Source organism: Athene cunicularia, assembly GCF_003259725.1.
Source record: "Athene cunicularia isolate RWA chromosome 3 unlocalized genomic scaffold, athCun1 chr3_part1, whole genome shotgun sequence".
Classification (NCBI taxonomy): Eukaryota; Metazoa; Chordata; class Aves; order Strigiformes; family Strigidae; genus Athene; species Athene cunicularia.
The window spans coordinates 101,369,572-101,390,674 of NW_020799097.1; the positions used below are offsets into that span (position 1 = coordinate 101,369,572).

General features: G+C 38.6%; 1 protein-coding gene across 1 annotated transcript in view; it reads right to left on the reverse strand.

Annotated features, from left to right (window-relative positions):
• PTPN14 (protein tyrosine phosphatase, non-receptor type 14) overlaps positions 1-21,103 on the reverse strand; it is a 122,049-nt gene that overhangs the window by 32,867 nt on the left and 68,079 nt on the right. The window contains exons 4-9 of the mRNA XM_026846147.1: positions 11,227-11,324; positions 9,006-9,073; positions 6,039-6,109; positions 4,301-4,388; positions 2,475-2,563; positions 770-857 (exon numbers count right to left, since the gene is read on the reverse strand). Of these exons, the coding sequence (XP_026701948.1) occupies positions 770-857; positions 2,475-2,563; positions 4,301-4,388; positions 6,039-6,109; positions 9,006-9,073; positions 11,227-11,324 (502 nt within the window). The remainder of the gene's footprint in view (positions 1-769; positions 858-2,474; positions 2,564-4,300; positions 4,389-6,038; positions 6,110-9,005; positions 9,074-11,226; positions 11,325-21,103) is intronic.

Sequence of the window (21,103 nt, forward strand, 5' to 3'; positions counted from 1 at the left end):
ATATATATATATATATATATATATATATATATATATATATATATATATATATATATATATATATATATATATATAAATAAACTGATTCATGTTGTTATTCTTACCAAAAAGTAACAAAGAATAGTTTTAAAAATCCGGTTGCGGTAATGCTTGGTAAGGTCCATCATGTACAGAATCTGGCTGCCAAGAACATGTCTAGTGCCCTCAAGAGCATTCAAGACATTGAATTACTGAAATACAGTGGCATGCCTTTACATGCTGCCACTTCACTGCTAAGTCACAGTAGGAGGGAAGGAGGGACAACAAAAAAAATAAAATGGCTCAAGTTTGTTGGTCCAGTTTCTGTACTGGCCTTGGTTCAGGGAGATGTGAAGTGATTTTAAATAGTACGGAACAGCACTGCAGCCCTCTGAGTTCCAATATGTGCACACATGGTATCTTATGCCCAGTTTCTACAACTGCTTATGCTGCTATATTTATGCCAGCATGAAAGACAGAGGTGGTACTGTGGATGTTTCATCAAACAAGCACTTCAGTTTTTTGCAGACTTCCCAGCATAGTATATTTGAGATGCTTGGAAGAGATTACAAATATTGGTAACTAAATGAAGTTAATTTCACTCTCTGCATATAGTAAAGAGTGAATGGGTGTGGGGCGAGGGGGTGGGCAGGACTTATGGTGAGTGAGCCTTTTTGGGAAAGTGGAATTTGAAAGGTTTATTTTCTAGATAAGCAGCTTTCTTCATGACAGTGATTAGATTTTTTCTTACTGTGTGAAAGAGCACATTCTCTTCTTTATTGATCAACTCTAGAACAATCGAAGACTTGTTATGTGCTATATTTCCAATGTCATTCCACCTGTAGAGTAAAAAAATGCAGTAGAGTTTGCCAACACATACATTCAAACATTTCACAAACACATTAAGAATCCCTTAGTCAACATGAGTCTTGTTTTATGTGAAAGCTTTTCAGTAGCTGTTTGGTGAAAAAATATGGTCAGGAAAATAAGGAAGTTATGCTCTGATTAAAGAAGAAACAGATATTCAGCTCTTAACCCAAAACAGCAGAGTTAAAAGCTCTCTAAAAACAGCAATTTGAAGACTCGTAATAGAAGATACATTGAAAATACATTAATGATAAACATTTTACTGAATTGTGGCAAGTTTGAACTGAAATTTTAGCCATGATATAGAAATTAAAAAAAAATTTTTAGTAGTGCCATTCCTCTCCAAATGCTGGTTCCAACTTTACTCCAGAGACGATTCTTTCCTAAAGAAGGTTGACAACATTGTTATGTAGTCAATGCATACCATGTTAATACTCTGGTTTTATGTTTGCCATCTTTTTTTTTTTTTTTTTTTTTCCCCACCAAGTAATTGTCAGGTTACCCAAGATCAGAGTTATAATCTTCTTACAAATAGCTGACAGACATTTGCGTACATTGCATGCAATCCATGAGGATGGAAAGGACTTGTTTGTTCTGTTTGCAGCATGCATTCCTCTTCATGTCATGGCAGGATGCTTGAAGTGCATATTTCCAAACAGTAAGTATCCCAGCACCAACTATCATTTCTACATGTAAAGAAACTTCTTGCTTTTGTCATCTGGTGCAGTTAAAGCATTATCTAATTCCTTCTCAACATTAAATATGCAAAACATCAGCTATATGGAAAAGGGAGCTCTAACGTTTTTGAAGATGACCACTGAAAGCCCTTTTAAGGCAAAAACCCCCAACATTCCAGCTGATACAAGTCTTAGCTACTGACTAAAAATTAGTGCACCTCATAAACCACAATTTTTTGGCTGCACAAATGTTCATATTCTAATAACAGGGACTAGTAAAAATCCACTTCAGGTTAACACTAACATTAACAAAAATACCCACCAGAACAGCAGCAAAGAAGAATGAGTAAAACCCTAGCCTTCCTAGAGATGGAGATTTCTAGCAACATTTTCATACAGGACAAACTTTTGTAACAAAACCCATGAAAGAAAGTTAATGGAAAGGCTTAAGTGATTCTTAATAACCAAAATAAACAAACAGAACAACAAACAAGTGACACAGCCAGGAGTGTCAAAATTACAGAATGAGAAAATTCAGCTTTCTTTAGTGGGGCACCTAAACATGGCAACCAGATTTTCAGAAACGTTGAGCGTCTAGGCTGTCAACTGTGGGGTTTAATATGTGCATTCAGAAGCATCAGAGAAGCAGACATAAAGGCAAGAAAAGGGATCAAAGCCTTGTAGCAGAACAAGATACATGACAGACAGCTACGTCTTTCTTGCCATCAAACCCATTCATGGTCATCAGAAAATATTCTTTATCACAAGCCAAGAGGCCAATCCTGAAAACTGGAAGGTGACTACTACTTTGTTAGATCAGCACTGTTGAAGTCACATATGTAGGGAAAAAAACCCCACACATGGAGTTCTGAAAAGAGACTCGCTTTAAGTACAGAAGACCCTAGTATTTACCTATAAATCACAGTTGTCCTTCCAATTCTGTTTTTTATGAAGATTCCCATGAAAAAAATTCCGAGGTGTATGTCATTTCCATGATTATCCTGCAGATAAAGGAACACGTATTTACTTTATTAAAGAAAAGTGTCCGATACATGTATATGAATGCATGCTGAACTACCAAACAGAAGCCCTTCCTCAGGATGAACGCAGGACTAACCCTTGACTAACCTGTATCTTGCTGCTTGATTGGACTCCAATTTTCATTATTCCAAAGCTGTTAACCCATAATTGGATTCATTCTGTTGATTAGTGGGAACAGATGAAGGCTAAACAAGCCCGAAGTTCTCCTCTATCAAACAAACACGCACACCACAAACTGCATAATACCCCACATTCCCTGTCATTGTGATATAGTTATCTAGAGCCCGTATAACTACCAAAAGCAACAGTCCTCTTTCACACTCAGTATTCCTCCAGCCATCTGTTAAAACACAGAGATTTCAGAAAACCACACCTGGAGATGGAATCCCTCAAAAGCTATACCTTTCATGATTCCTCCTTCCAGTACTCCGTGTAGAAGTTCACAGCACGTCACCCTAAAAAGTACTTGTATCTCTATGTAGATACATTCTCCATTGTTTTTCAATTATTGGGTTAAGTATTCATCTGCATGCCCCACACATCCAGTGTTTTTACACTGTTTGTCATAAGTTCTACTGGTTTTGTGCCTACCCATGTGTCCTTCTGGGCTCCTGTTTGAAAACCGTGTCTCCTGTTTCATTTTGCAATCAACTATTTTCTTAAAAATAATTTTTCTCTTCTGCTACAAAACCTTAATGTTATTGACAAAGAGGTTTTTCTACATTTATCAATAAAAACAACTCCCCCTCAAATGCATATATAGTAATTGATTCACACTTTGAAGTGGTAAATAAAAAAGATGCTAGCACAAAGAATGAGGTTAAAAAGAATTGCTAGAAGAAAGGATACGAGATAAGTTAATGCACTATGTGTGAGCAAATTCTACAAACCATCAGGTGTCCTTGCATTTTAATAGATCAGATTAGAGCTGTTCTCATGGCCTTGCTGTACTTGATCCCCAAAAGGGAACAATGGAGTATCTGCACCTGTTTCTAACTAGTAAGTGTTAGGCCTTTTACAAACAAATGATGGATGCCAATTTTCAAGCCCCAATCTATGCACTGCTTCTCAGTGCTGCTATATGCCAGCATTCTTCCACATATACTACAAGTCAGCAGAGGTCCTACAGCTGACACTCTTCAATTTACTCTGATTAGAGGATTACACATTCCTGTGCCTTGTCCCAGAGGCAGCTTTAGAAGGCAAGATATTGGGAAAATATCCCAATATATATGTATATATATTATATATATATATAAAATATCCCAAAATATATGTGCATGTGTATACACACAAATATCTAAACAGAAAGAAAAACATATTTCCAATAGCATTTTCTAACAGGAACAAAAGAGAAATCTTTCCTTTTTCCCTTTGAATGCAGTTCTATTTGTCTACAGCCACTCTTCCTCAGGCAGTACTCAAAGAAAACCAAGGACCATCTCTGCTTCCAAAGTCAGCAGGCTCTAGCACAAAGCAACCTCTTCTGTGAACAGGATTTTGGTGAAAGAAAAGTAACACTACAGGTCTAAGATACCCTCATGCTGCAACATCCATTCAAACTAACAGCAGTCATTTCACCCTCCAGAACAGTCTTGCCTCTTTCAGACAAACATGACTTTCATGTGTTCCAAAGATCTCTGCAGACTTCTGCATCATTTGATTCAGTGGTTCCTTTATAACATACACTAACATACCTTCACAGGGAAAGTTTCCTGTCCAAACCCATCAAGGCGTTCCACTTCATTGATGTACATTAGCTCAGCCTCCGCTGCTGTAATGCCACTGTAATTAGAGTAACAAAAGGCAGCAAATGGTTCAATGTTATACACACACAAAAAATACCAGTGAAGAAATGGGAGGTTCACACACCACTTTAGAAGATGCTTTGGAGATGCTGCCTAGAAATGCACAACACAAAACTAACTTTCAACATTAGGATCATAATCAGCAAGGAGAAGAATTTTACTAAATGTTGCTAAGGTAGGGTACAAAGCACAGTTCAAATTACAGGAGGAACAAACTGAACTGATCATATTACTCAGTTTCTTCTGCACACATCAAATGTCTTCCAGGCTTTATTAAATCATCAGACCATTGCATCAGGTTGTGTCTAGCTTTGGATAGCGAATTTGAGCCATATAGGTCCTAATTTACATAAGTAGTATACATATCCATTGAAGTTTCTTAAAATGACTTAAAAGGAAAGACCTACATTCTCAAGTTGGCTGTTCAAAAACACAGGCACTAAATCCAAATGATGAGCAGATTCTCTTTCATAAGAGAGCTACCAGCTGAAAACTTTTATACACGTGTCTACACATGCTCCTGTCGCATAGCTCAGGAATTCAGACAGATTTCAGTTCTCAAAAGCAGGTTAGAATAGACTGCAGGTTGTTCCAAAAGAAAGCCACTATTAGTATTTCTGCTCTTTGCTCCTCCTTACCACAGCTTACAAAGAGAAATATAGGAACCATACAAATACTTGGGAGAAAGAGGGAGAGAAAGGAGGTAGACTTGATCTATCTGCTGAAGTGAGAATAAATATTCGTTCTTTGTGTTGCAGAATTATCACTAAAGAGTCTGAGTTAACCAAGAACACACAAGCAGCCCATGGCAGAGAGAGAACAGAACCAGGCCCGTTCATGGTCAACTTAGATGCTAACCCTTTGGTTGCATTAAAGGCCCAAGCTTGCATTGAAACTGAGACTGAGAATGGCCTTAGATTTGTATTCATCCCTTTACAAGCATTTTCTGCCATATAACAAGGAGTGTCGCACCCTTCACGTAATATTACTACTGCATTTCACGTAATAAAACTTTAAATGTAACAAAAAATATTATTTCCGATGAAATACAGGCACTGCCATTTTTCTGAGAACAGCACTCTAGAGGTTTGAATACTTCCACGAACAAAACACCTAGGTAACACAAAGAAGCCCTGCTTACAAAGAAGGTATGTGTACTGAGGCACTAATACATACACTCATAGCTCCTTAACTAGTATCACCATATTGTAACTTTTCCACAAGACGACTTAACACTCAACTCCTGTTATTTTCATTTCCACTACAGACCCCTTAGACCACCCTCAATCAAATCACAGGGTCTTTCATCATCAGGATTTAAATGAGACCAAGAAGAGAAGGGAGTCTACAACATAGCACAAGTACTGTTACACATGCTTATTAAATCTTATGATACAAATGCTCATTTAGTTGGGATTAAGTTCCCTGGCCATTTTGTGTTCATAAGAGGCAGATAATCTTTTGTAAAAGACTAATTAAAAAACCAGTGAGGCATAGCATAATAGTAACATGAAGATAGGCTAGTTTACCCTTGCCAGAAAAGCATGGGGAGGAAGGGAAGTACTAGGAGGATGATGACCAAAAAAAAAAAAAAAAAGAAATCCAAACCTTAATATGTCAATCTCACCTGTGAGTTCGGTGCTCCTGAGCAACCTTCTGAGTCAGCTCCTCCAAGACAGCTTCATCCTGGGTCCAATCCTGAAAGAATATGAAGTAGTGTTGAAAACTAGTCATCCAAAGAGAGAGAGGACAAAATACAAGACAGGAATTATGGTGGCAGATGTTTTGGGATTGTTTCCTGTTCACGGTCTTCCAGGTAGTTAGAGATAACATCACCAACTGCACTGAAAATTCAGAGCATGGAATGCTGAAAATGTGCAAGGAGAACATGAGCATCTGATTTTCTTTTTTACATATTTTTTTGTGGAGAGTGAAAAGATACTGTTAAAAATAGGGGTAAGGTGCTTATTATTCCAAAATAGAGAACTGAGTACAGGCATGGATAAGGGATCTTTTCCTGGATAAGGACCAAATAAGTCTTTGAAACCACTTTAATATACAGATTAATATATTCCTTTTAAAACCACCCAAAATAATGCATAGACCATGAAAAATGAAGTCATGGGTATTTTCTGTCCTGCAGACTCCCTGGCTGGTACCATGCTACCATGTTCCCTGGCTACCATACAGGTACTCCCCCATGTTAAAAGGGATTGAAAGTTTTGCTGCCTCTTCAAATATGTAATAAAATATACTTTGTGCTTGCATTTTGAGCAGAAAGTTTTATCTTTTGCAAATTTAATAATGTGTGGTGGAAACAATTCTGAAATAATAAAAGGAAGCCTGCTCATAAATTCAATGCTAAAAAAAAAAAAAAAAAAAAAAAGGAAGCTGAAAAACTTTCTTGCAAAACCTCAAAGTTCTTATTTTATTTAAAAAAGCCTTAAGGCTGCATGTAATATACTTAAATACGCTGCCTGTTTCTTGCTCAATGGGGCCCTCCCTCTGATATTTGCTTCTGCCACAAAAAAATGTGAAAGTGGTAGCGTGCTAATGAAAAATGGCATAGTACATGCCTATGCACAGCTACACACCTGTGGGGTGTACTGTGTACATAACTTTGTTCTTTTCACTGCTGAAGAAATGCCATTTGACACACATTGTAGCCTCACAAGATCAAACAGTACAAATGTTACTGCCCCTCCCTCATCCACCAGCTCATTTCACTAATGAATTTATAGCTACATTCTCTTTGGAGGCTCTTTCTATGCGGAGATTCACTCAAATCCTCCCACTTGCTTCAGGACTAGTTTATAGCTGCAGCACTTAGCAACTGCCACTGAACTTCCAGTGAAACATTTACTATTCTGTTATCCACTCCTCCCCAGAAGAGCAAAGACAATTAGTTAAAGAAACGTCCAGAGAAACAGTTGGTTTAAGAGAAGGTTTCTGAAGACTGCAAGAAGCAGACACTTCACTGATCTTCTTAAATTCAGCAGTAGTAGCATGGATGAAAAACAAGATACCCCAAAGCAAGCACATGCAAAAGAGAAGACAGCTGACCACAACACCATGTAAGCAGACCACACCATGGACACAACACCATGTAGACTCAAAATTTGAAGTTTTCATTCTAGGAGATGGGCCCAAAGAGTAAAGTGCTGAACCACATAGAAATTAACCACCTGAAAGCTCATCTAGAGGCATAAATCCTCCCCTAATAGTTTTCTGAATAGAAAAATATTATCAGGATATTGAAAGACCTTTGCAGAAGCTCAGTAATTTACAACATGACATCTTGACAGCATGTTTCTCTGTTAATATCTGCAGCCACCTTCTTTCCTACTTAAGCTACTGTACACAACTTCATGAGCTATCAACTATAGACAAGATCATCAATTACTTATCAACAGATAAAGGCAGCCTACCAAAGAAATCTCTGCTCTGCTAGTCAGGCTAACAGAAGTTTCTTAGTGAAACATCAATTACTGAAGCCACATTCTAGCTATACAAGACATTCAGATCTCTATGTATTCATAAATTCTCCTGCTTCCTGATGACGTTCTTTTTCAGGTGGTATTGAACTCTGTCTACTGGCTCAAAATCACACTTCCACTTCAAGACACTGTGTAACTGGCACTTTTCTGGACTTGAGAGTGGATATCTGCTGCCGTTCTTGTACAGAGAGTGCTGGTAAATGGGATTAAATGCTTCTGGAAGTGCCTTTATCAAGCCTTCAAATTACACCAAGATGAATCATTCTCCCTCTACCGCTCCACTAATTGCAGAGGGAAAACAGATGATTTAACTTTTAGGCAGCTACACTCAGGGCATGGGAACCCCAACCCACTTCCAAAATTTTTCCAGTTAGAAAGAATTCTGTGATCTTTTACATTTGATGAAGCTTACACTCAAGACTCATGCTGATGGACTTGTTCATCTAAGATAAAGCCAGCCTTAACCTCAGCAGGCTTTTTTTTAATCCATCTTCCCAGAGAGGCTCAATGTCATGGATTGCAAGTACTTGGCATTTGTCACCAGTTTCTAACATGACTAGTGACCTAAAGCACTTCCCTCAGCATTCAAGTTATTTGCTAGTTTCCAATGTACATTTAAAACTCCCTCAAGAACATTTTGAGAAGATCTGATTCATGCTTCACTTTGTCTGATAGTCACTTGATGGAAATTCACATTCTCTTGAGGAAAGGCTGCATGATTTGTCCTGTGACACAACATTTACAACACCAGTAGTCCTCATATCCCCTTGTTATGCCACTTTACTAATATTGCAGTAGTGCTAATACACACCTTTTTAAATAGCTGCAAATTGCTTTTTGATTCAAAGTAGTACTTTTCTTTTGTTTACACCTGTTTCTAGTGGTAGCTTAACAGGAACTGAAAAAAAAGGCTAAATTTCCATAGCATATATTCCTTCAGATGCAATCAAGTATATTGCAGGTTTTGGGGAGCAAAGTTTATTTCCCCTATTAACAGTTCAGTGCTGGTGCTTTTAGTCTTTTATCAAAAGAGCCATCCCCAAGGCATGGAGAAATTATTCATAAAAGACCACAAAAAAGGGGGATAAGGAACTCACCATGGGAAATAAGACATATTCTCGGAGGAAATCATGAGATTCAAACTGATCATAGTCTCCAAAATCCGCTGGAAAAAACAACACAATTACTCATTTTAGCACTTTCCACACATGTTAAGACCACATTCAACCTTTGCACAGATACTTAATTTCAAGTGGGCGAGCTCTCTCTGAAGCCACAACCCAAGCACAAAGATTTCTGCTTGTACTTTAGCTTTTAACGTGGAGGTCTGAAAATAATGATGTTATTACCAGAGATCAAATAACAGCCAACAAGTAATCTCTCTCTTTTGATCCCCAATATTATGACCATTTGCAATGCTTAACCATCAGGAGTACAAGAGTCTCTTTTTCTGTAGTCTTCATGAACTAGTATCACTGTCTAACAGGGCTGGGATTGCTCAAACTCTTGAAAAGAAAACTTTTGCTTCTGTGATGTTTCCAACCCTGACCAGGGAAAAAAATTTAACCTACTTCTGCTACAATTCTACACAACTGCATAAAAAATGCTTAATTGTACAGCCTAGAAGGTTAAATCCACTAGCCAATTCTATTAAAAATTGTCAACAGCAACCAGGGTGGGGAGAGGCAGGGGGAAAGGTCTTACCCTTCTGCAGCCAATGTAACAGTACAGGCATTGTGTCAGTTTAACTGACTGGTCCACACCTTTCTACTTGCTTTTCTACTTTTTACACATCTTAAAGAGAGCTACTCATCTCCATGCTCATTCACTCATATGTTGGGCTGAGGATTCTTCTCTAAATGTCCTTGAAACTGTGGAGTTTTCAAAATGCTTCCTAAAGGCTAAATTATGCTAAAAAAAAAAAAAACAACCCAAAAAACAACAAAGCCTATATTTATCTATCTGCTAAATACACAACAGCTTATATCAAAAGAATATCTTGCCAGGAGGTTTTTATTTTATATTAATTGAACTGGATCAAACGCCATCTACAAGATTCTCATATTATAGAAGTTGGAAATCCCCACCATAAATCACATTATCTAAACATTCTTTCAAAGCTTCTAGACAACTTCACATATTGCAGGATGCCAAAAATGCAGTTTCATTTTGTTTTCACCTCAGAGTTATGTTTTAACATAAACATAAAGAAATCAAAATGGACATGAAACAGAGTCTGTAAGTTTAAAAGAAATAAATATTTCAAATATCTTCAGTTACATCACATGCAAAGGCCAAAAGGAGTAATACAAGGTCAGGAATAAAGCAAACAAGATTAGGTGTAGCATTCTGATGCAATGATCTTTGAAATATAGTAGATTATGTAGAAAAATCCTAATAAAAATGATTACGTCAAACTGATTACAGAATTTGACACTGGAAAAACTTCATTTACTTAAGTTGCAAGATTCAGTATGGAATCTTATACATATGTTTTGCTCTATATCAAGATTTGACAGGAAACACGTTTTCTTCAACTTTTAAGCAAGAATGAAGATTCTAAAACAGAATTTCTACTGCCTCAAGAAAGATCCTATTAGCATTACTCTCCTTTAATTTTCAAGAATCAGAGCTTCATGTTTGCTATTTATGTATATACTTCACCCTTCCCTCTCATCAGAGGACATGCACAAGGCATGATTACTGAAACTCTACCTTAGGTTCTCACAGTCAGTCGTGGATAGACTGAAACATATGTTCTCCAAATACAGGGCTTCTTCCTCCGCCCATATACATGAAATGATCCCACTGTTATTGATGTCCTTAGGAGGCTCAGAATAAAAATCACATTGTAAGAAGTAGTTTACTTTTAATTTATAACTCACATAACAATTATGGTCATGTGTTCTTTCAAACTTCAGATAGCACTATGCAGTAAAACGAGTTTTTAATTAAAGGCAAAATTAAAGCTGCTGCTATGCTCTTTGATGTAATTGCATTTCAAACCAGAGAACGTGAAGCAAATTCATTACTGCAAAGTACTCCGTGGTTGGGGTTGGAAGAAGTGGAGTTTTGTTCAGATTAACTTACACGGATTTTAGAAATAGTAAAGCTGAACACTGTGATGTGGTCCATCATTCCCTCCCTGAGGGTGTGACTGTTTCATCAACGGCAGTCCACCTATGCACTTTTAAATCAATAGAAAACCCAGCTGTTTTGAGTAGGAGTCATACAAGGCCTTAATTAGTGCCCAGTCAACATACAGACAAACAAAAAAAGCCAACACTGGAAAAAGGCTATCGGGTCACATCATCTTACCTTGCACTGCCAAACCAGCTAGTCGAATTCCCTGCTCAAATGAAGAAAGTAATTGGCCATCAAGAACATCTTTTTTCACTTGTAGGTAATACTGATATCTACAAACAAAAAGAGCACAAATTAGAACATTTATATGTTCGTATATTTTCTACAAAACAAAAGACAGCTGAAAGCAAGAAAAACTCACCACAAATAGGTCAGGCTGTTAAACAGCCATCTGTACCTGGCTTCAGAAGTCCCACATTACCAAAACAAATCAATACAGTCCCTACATGTGAAACGCTTCCAAGTGGATGAAAAGGAAAATAAAGAGTTCTAATTTGTGTTCCCTAGACCACACAGAAGAGGGACATCTGCTAGGATTACCTCCTCCATAGAACTTGTAGAAGTTACTGAAGACCGTGCAATCACCAATACAAAAAGAAGTTGTTTCATACTATTTCTATTGGTTTTGTTCCAGTGTCACCATTTTGGCAGAACAATTTTAGCAATATACTTTGATCTACTGACATAACTTTAACATGGCCCATATGAAGGTCTTTTTAATTGGCATCTCTCATCTGTCAGGATGACTTAGACACACAAATCAAGCAAAACCAGCTTCTTAGATCATGCACTTGCTGATCTGCAGTAACTAATCACAAGACAAACTATGTTAGTTTTAACCTCAGCAACAGAATTCACACATTTCACCTTACCTTTGCAATAAAGTAGATTCAGACAAACAAAAACCTTTCGCCAAAAAGCTTAACACATTACTGTCCCCATCTGTGCATCCCTCCCATCCGCTGATCTGGACCAGACTCACACTGGAGTTGGCCAAAGCAGCAGGGATATGTACCTGTCCCTCCAGCATACCAGGTTAAAGTCCAGTGGAGATGTCTTTGTTATGCAGTTGAGTTACAGCAATACAATGATCTCATGTCCATCAGCTTACATTTTTGGTGCATATGTAACCTGTCCTAACTGAGATGAAAGAGAATTCCTTCTCGTGCAACTCCTCATCAGATCTGAGCCCACAGGCAGAGGTACTGTTCCAGTGTAGCCACAGTCCATGTGTGCACTCAGCCTCAAGTATCTAATCCGCAGACCTGCTGATAGCAACTGATGTGCCTGGGTGACCCGAGGTAGGAAATCCCAAAAGCCAACAAAGGGGTTTCTTAGGCTGTAACCAGACATGTCAGTCTGCCTGCAGCTGAACCAGATTATGAGGTTACTGCTCCCTTCAGCTGCACTCCTGCTCACTCCCCTACCACAAATGGCATCTGCTTAAAATGGAATGGATTTAAAGAATAATTGCTTGAGGTAAACTGGGTTAGAAAGAATGGTACACAAGCATGCCAGCCAGTCTCAGACTGCAGCCTCTGCAAGGAAGACAGCAAAGAGAAAGACTGGGGGCAGCAAACTCACTGGACTCAGCTGCAAGCCGCACAGCACATCTGACCTTACCTCTGAACCTCTGGGAATAGCAAAGAAATTGTTCTGGTCTTGTTTTAGAGTGTAAGTCACCTTCCCAGTCCCAACAGGAAAGGAGAACTGCTGTAACATCACCCATGTCACAGGGACTGCACTGCCTTATCTATACTCGCAAATGTTACCGTTTAATTCTATGTGGAGGCATTAGAAAATACCCATGTGCTTCAAAATCAGCATAACCCAAGCCATGATTTCAGGGCTATTAGTCAAATGCAGCATTTTACATTTTTCTTCAGTTAACTTTTCCATCAGCGATGCGAGATGCAGTAACTTGCCACTAGACAGCACCAATGCTCTGACCAGACCCATACTCTCAAGGCAGCAGGGTGTTTACAGGCTACAAGCACTGCAGGGCAGAGAAATCCTCTCAGGGAAGGCCTGTGCACATATTCAGAGAAGTTCCTTTCAGAGTTTGCAATTTTTACATGTGCTTAAAAGGTAATTGTTGGGTTATTGGTTTTAGGTTTCCTCTTCCCCTCTCTCCCCCCACCGACAGCAAAAGAACATTTTCAAACAGGAAAAATATAATCTCATTTAAATTGTTTAGATCTGGCTTTCACACAGCCTAATAAAGATTAAAACTTCAGGGGATTTTGAAATCTGATTGAAAGGGGCAGGGTAAAAAGCATACAGCTTCTCAGCTTGAGCCCTGTGCTTCAGTCCCAGGTTTCATACTTGCTCGGTCCAGGAGACAAATTAGCTTGTTTCCACTTCTTCGCGACTAAATCCCAATTCTGAAAATACGCATGCTTTCATAAAAGCTTGACATAAGCTGCTTTATCAAGTATGAAGGTGAGCAAGGGTTTGCTCAATCTGGTCTTCAAGACCTGTAATCCCAAAGCAGGCTATTTATGTCAATGCTACATATACATGTGTGAGTTACATATCCAAGTCTAACAGAAGTAAAATCCACACATGCCATAAGGTTAGAGCCATTGTTAAACACAAAGTTAAGATGTTACATGAAAGTCAAAACAACGTAAAAATCTTATCATAAAATGGAATCACAGAATGGTTTGGGTTGGAAAGGGACCTTAAATATAATCTAATTCTAACCCCCCTGCCATGGGCAGGGACACCTTCCACTAGACCAGGTTGCTCAAAGCCCCGTCCAAACTGGCCTTGAACACTTCCAGGCCATCCACAAGCTCTCTGGGCAACCTGTTCCACCACTCTCACAGCAGAGAATTGCTTCCTTACATCTAATCTAAATCTGCCCTCTTACAATTTAAAACTGTTACCCCTTGTCCTACCACTACACCCCCAAGAGTCCCTCCCCATCTTTTCTGTCGCCCCCTTTAAGTACTGGAAGGCCACTGAAAGGTCTCCCCAGAGCCTTCTCTTCTCCAGGCTGAACAACCCCAACTCTCAGCCTGTCCTCATAAGGGAGGTGCTCCAGTCCCCTGATCGTCTCCATATCCCTGCTCTGGACCTGCTCAAGCAGGTCTATGGCCTTCTCATGTTCGGGGCCCCAGAGCTGGACACAGCACTGCAGGGGGGTTCTCACCAGAGCAGAGCAGAGGGGGATAATCCTCTCCCTTGACCTGCTGGCCACACTTCTCTTGATGCAGCCCTGGATACAGGTGGCTTTCTGGGCTGCAAGCACATATTGCTGAGTCATGTTGAGCTTCTCATCAACCAATACACCACATCCTTCTCCGCAGGGTTGCTCTCAATCAATTCATCCATCGCCCAGCCTGTATTTGTGCATGGGATCACCCTGACCCATGTGCAGGACCTCACACTTAGCCTTCATGAGGTTTGCACGGTCCCACCTCTCCAGCCTGTCCAGGTCCCTCTGGATGGCACATCTCTTCGCTCCAGCCTGTCGACTGCACCACACAGTTGGGTGTCATCAGCAAACTTGCTGAGGATGCGCTCAATCCCACTGTCCATGTCACCAACAGAGATGTTAAACAGCGCCGGTACCAACACCAACCCCTGAGGAACACCACTTAAAGTAACATCCGAGCTCTACAGAAGTTAAGAGTGTCACCAGCTTTAGTGGAGCCATGATTTCAACCACAGTGCCCACAAAACTACAGACAAACCATAGAAACTATTATTTAAGTAAGCATCATCAAAAATATGTCAGTACAATTGATACTGTAGTATCGAATACCACAATCAAGACTTTCAATAGAAACAGTGATATGGGGGTTTAGTTGCAACTTTAGTTGCCAATATTTTAGAAAAATTGTTTTACCACAACAGTCAGCACCCACTTTAAGAAAAAGATGCCCATTTACAGGTGTTTCACCCTAATTGTCAAAAACAGGTCACATTCAAAAATCTTAATAGGAATAATCTAAAATATTATGGTACAGAATTATGTTTACTAACACTGCAGCAGAATAAAAGTTTAGAAATTATTTATATAATACAGATTGACATGCAGTAAGACTTTAAATGGCATATATAATTAGCTCTCTGACATTAACTAGTGTATCAATCAGGAAAAACCTCATGAACAAAGTTGTCACCTTTCCCAGACAAACCCACTGGAAAGCAATCAGCCACTATGGCTCTGACACTTTTTTCAATGGAAGTTGGCAAGACAAACAAGAAGATTCAGGAAGAAACATATGGTCTGTACCAGATTCATCTTTACCCCTGGACTGACAGTGACAAGGGTCACCAAGCTAAGATGTTCCCTGACATGTCCTTTCACTGTGGCCACATAAGGCCCAAACTGGGACATCTCCTTTCACAAGGCACGGAGTGGCTAATCCCACTGTCAAAGGAGGAGAGGAGCACACCCTGGAGGAAGCTCTGCTAGAAGGCTCTAATAGCTCTTCAAGCCACAGAATCATGGCTGAGCCATGCTGCAAAACTGTGGTCAGGCTCTCTGCCCAGCCAACGGAGAAGAGAAAATGGCCCATATTCTCTCAAGTATTTGAGGCTCCTCCATCTGAAATTATGTTAAATGCTGTTATTATGTCACTATACTAACTGAGACTGCTCTTTGTTCACTTGGATTACAAAAGTGGATCTATAATTTGAGGGAAATCAAACATTTTTAAAATGATTCAGCTATAGGTTCACTGAGGAAAGTTGTTCCAGAACAGCAGATAAAAACATGAATTTCATAAGCCTCCTATTAGGTGGTTTAGTTGAGAAAGCATATGGAAACTGAACAAAAGAGAAGTTTGCAATCTGACCCCCCAAATAATAAAAGGCAAGAAATTCAAAATTAAGACTTCCAAAGCTTTAATCACAGAGCTGTTCTGGTGTACTAGGGGAGTCCAGGGCAGAAGGGACAACACCATAGCCAAGAGGGCTGAGTGCTGAAATCTCTCACCTTTGTTGCTCATTTTGGGTTAAACATTTTTAGCAGAGCCATTTTGTATTCAATATAATAAAGGCTACTACAGTTTGCCAGCCTGTAGCTAATTCCAAGGGGAATGGGAGTGGACAACAAGTCTGAACAAAGCCATAATTATAAGGATATCATTTCCCACAACTCCTTTTAGCCAACACAGAAAACATTAAAAGTATATTTGTATCTATTGCCTCAAAAACGCACTTTCTATACAGTAAATAAGCTGCAAAGGGACAACTATGAGACAATATCTGAACACCAGAATCAACATCTATATTTTAGCCATCCATACTACATCAGAGGAAAACAACCCAAACAAATAGTAAGCACGAGATAAGAGTACTGGTTTAAAATTTAATTGCAACACCCAGAATTCAGGCTCATTTACAGCTGTGTAAATGTAGAGAAAACTCCATTTGCCCATACAATTCTGCATAGACCTCCCAAGATCAGGATTCGTGTTTGTTATCCTGTCACTTCAAAAAAGAACATGGGTGTTTGTATAGTGTCATTGAATTCATTGTACCCTTCTATCTCCACTGTTATTTATATCTGATATATACACAGAAAACTCAATCTTGTTGATTTTTTTTTCTCTTCAACAACCAATGTTTCAGGTATCACAAGCCATGCAGAGCCTCGCCTGATCAATATTGGAAGTGAGATCTTTGTAGAGAAATAAGAGGATGTTTGACAAAAGTAAGAATGTGGGTTAGTTCTGCAGAGTACACTGGTTCACTGCATCTTCACAGTTTTCCTACTAGTGACTTCCACAAAGAACCACAAGGCAAATATGTCAGTAATAATTACTCAATATTATTATCAGACCCAGTAGGCGCTAGGAAATGTACAAGAACAGTAGAAAAAAAAATACTTATTGCCCCAGGGATTTACAATCTAAGTATATATTTCATACACATGTGTAGATTTATACGTTTACACAAAAAGGTGACAGGATCGTCATAGTAAGGGTTAATACTGATTGAATGCCGTACTGTGATCAGTCTGGATTTTTGTTATTTTTCCCCAGTTTTACTTTTCTTCTTTCTACATCAGAGAAAGGAAGAGTTTGGAATATACACTTTATCTCTAGTGCAGGAGAAAACACTTTTAAAAAATTAAATCAGTGTGTTTTTCTGGAAATTTCAAGCTATTATGAAAAAATACATTACAGTGTCAATACCAATACATATTTACCTTCAGTGATTCTGAAAATATACAAAGCACTACAAAACATGCATTAGTTACCCAAGAAGTACAATTCCTTTAAAATCGTTTCTAATGATGCAATTACTGGCATGACTAACTTTTTATAACTCATTAGGTGCCTTTTTGGCATCAAGCCTATCTATTGGATAACTGCATAGCTATGTTGTTTAACTTCTTTGGAGGAAAAGAGAACTTCACCATTTCTTATCTCTAAAATAAGAAATCTTTAAGACTCAAAGAAGAAACAGATTGGCCCACAAGTGGTTTAGCTCAAGACCTTCAGCTCTTTTCCAACTTCAAGACAAAAATTGCAATTAGAGTACAATATGATCTTCTAAAATTAGGAACACAGTAAAAGCCTCATTGAATCACAACAACAGTCCGACTCAACTCATTTGGGTTTATCTTAGTATGGCAATATACTTCTGAGCACAGACACTGTAGTGTACACTTATGCAATAATCTACCCACAGGGGAAGCAGTTTCTCCAGAACGGAGACCTTTTATCATTTACTAGAATTATTTTAAGCATTAGCTTTGATATTGATGTGTCTATTGTTCATCTCACACCTTAAAATCTTCCATGATCTTGTCTTTGATACTATTTAGTAGCAGGGTTCCACAGATACCTATATGCTATGTTTTAAAGAGAAATCCATTTTTTATTTTAAGCACAGGATCTTTCACATTTTCTCAGCCTTTGAGTTAGATGAGCCAATAACTTTGCTATTCAATGGGCAAGGGAACTAACTGATAATGACCAAGAGCTTATTTTTATTTATTTGTTACCTATTTAAGACAATCATAATACTATTTAACTCTTACTGGTTACTTTTCCGAGAAAAAAAAAATGCTTTAAATAGTATTAATGATTATTAGTCTAACTTTATAAATAGAGTATATGAAACACATGGCTGTTGAAGTTACCAGTGTAAACTTGGGCAAGAAACCAAGGCAGATTTGGAGATCTAGGTCTTGTTCCCAAGTCTTAATCCAAAGTACTACTTACTGGATGCTGCTTATTTCATATGTGTCACTAAATATACTGCAACAAAACTGACTGCAAGGACTGAATTTTATATGGCAAGAAAGGCAGACAGACAAGACTGGTCTTTTCAGATACCACATTCAATATATTGGCAAAGATGGTGTTATGATTTCTGGGCTCAAGCATGCTGAAACACATTTTAGATGCAAGGATTCAGTCAGCACATCTTAATCCAAAGGTACTTTAAAAAAAAGTTCATACATTGATGATGTCATTGTCAATAACACACTGTGCTAAGGCCTTGTCTTAGCCATTGTGAAAAACTTAGACGGTGTTGATAAACAGAACATCTCCAGTTTGCTCCTTGGGAATTTCATCAGCTTCTCTCCCAGAAAAAGTCTGATGTTTCTCAGTACTAGACAATAGCGATTTATCTGGGATTTGCGGTAAAATATAAAAAGCAATGGCCATGCTTTCACTACGAAAGGGTAATATTTTTGGAAGGGTATTATGGAGAACAAGTCTACCACACCCTGTCACAGACCTTCAGAAAGATCAGCAGACTTGCCAGGAAAAAAAAAAAAAAGAGGAGACAAAAGAGCCTTTGTCACACATGCAGGAAGAAATTCCTTCAGAAGCTCAAACTGTTGATGCCAATAGTAAAAACACAGTCATAACAGTTTCTAGGGTAGGAACTCCTTGATCATAACCACCTTATAAGGTAGGTCAAGGTTAGCTTCAGGTAAATGAGAAATGAGGTTGTTCAAAAGAGGCATCCAACTGTCTACATCCCAGTTTCCTCCAGCAGCTATATGGAAAACATGACTGAAACTAAAAATAAAGTAAATGATATACATGGAAACATTTGTGTCATTCTTTTTTTCCACTCATAATGAGACAGAACAATGCTGGGTTAGCATCATTTTCACATGTAGGACTGAAAAAGGAGAACAAATCAACACACAGTTCATAACACCTACTTCCACATCGCTCAATCTCTTTAAAGCAACAGTTTATAGCTGAAGGGGAGGAAGGGCTTTGGCTAAAACATGCTAATTTCACAATGACAGTCACTTTCCATTTGTTTTGATATGCAACTTGTGAGCATAAGGACAAATAATACACAGCCTTGATGGCTCTCTTGCTCTATGAGCTGCAATGAGGCACACAAGAAAGGTAAATTACCACATCTGACCAGTGAAGTTTCTACCAAAGGCCAATGTTTTCCAAAGGCTAAGGTCCAGCTACACAGTCAACTCCTGGCTAAGGATACTAGAACAGGAAAACATTTGCACACCTAAAAGCAGTCTGATCAGAATTTTGCACTGCTTTGTTGTTGTTTACCACCTCTATTTCATCAGTTTCCTACTGAAAGGTTGTTCGTTTGCATGCATTCCCCAAAAACCAGTCTATTAAAATTTCAGATCTCCACCTCCAATTCTTTCCACAGCTGGCAGAGGATTTCAAATGTAAATGCAAAGTATGAGCGGTTTAGGAGTAAGTTGGGGTGTTTTTTTGGTATGAATCAGTCAATCAAGTCAAATTTCTGCAGCAAAACTGAGCATTCAAAAAAGGAAAAAAAAAAAAAAGTATTGCAAACGGACATGGGGCTGTTTCAGAAGGTAACACACACTTTATAACCTCTCACATATAAGCAGCTGCTTCCAGTATAGCCTGGTATTGAAGTGCTGTAGCTCTTTGGGTGTCTGGCATTATAAAGGATGGCTAGTGAAACCCTTAGCAGTTAGGCACAAAGTAACAGCATCACACTCAGCATCCTTGTTGGCAGCAAAAGGCTGAGCTTGGGCTGTAAAGAAGTGCTTTGCGAGTGTTTTTCCTTCTGCTATTTCTGATGAGCCACAAGCACGGACATGCACCCAGGCCTTGTTGCAGCTTGCAGACACGACACGTCTTCCAAAACATGCACTCCTTCCGCAAGAGGCTTAGCCAGCAGATACAGATTTACAGTATCCACCAATTTCTCTATATTTAAAAAGGAACCCCTCAACCACAACAGGTCCATCCTCTGTACTTGTACTTTTTGTTAAGAGTGTATTATATTTTTTGGATACTCCAAGTTCAAATAAACCCACAAAGTTAAACCTTAAATAAAAAGGCCAGTAATGGCATGCTTTAGCAAGAAAGGAAGGCATGCCACAACCTGATCCTGATTTTCTGCCCTTGAACTCTTGAATTAATTATAACAAATTACAGGGAGCCCCACTACAATTTATAAGCACAATAAACTCCCTTACAACCACCTATAATTTTATCAGAGTTAATCCAAATACCTAAAGAATGATATAGCACAAAACTCCAACATGCCTTTTAGAGTAAAAAACGGGTGAAGTCATATTTTCTTCTCTTCCCGAGTCTTGTCCCTCTGTAAGCTAGAGCACAGCAAAGCCAGGCCCTGGTGATACCACCCTACCATTCATCCTTATAAAGTCTGGAATAGGATTGTAGAAGCAAAGCAAAATAATCAAAATCTTACAATGTGAAGAAATCTATATTTTAGTGTTTTCAGCTGAAAAGTAACATTCAATGTGAGAATAAATATTACACAGAAATACTACAATAAAACATATGGGAGTGAAGAATTTGTCAGCCACACGTCTTTGAAAAAAAGTCATGTATACATCTGGTTTGGGTTTTAAGCACATGCTAGAGGTCTTATTGTTCAACATGGAAGTCCTATTGATTTCAGACTACTCACACAGTTAAGGTTAAATACACTCTCAACTATGCCCTCATGTCTCCTGAACTGCGCGAAACAATTGCATTTGTCTACAGAGATGCAAACAATACAATAGAGGAGACTATTTTTTCTTATCAGCTTCACTTTCTTGTTTGATCACAAAAAAAAAAAAAAAAGCAGAACT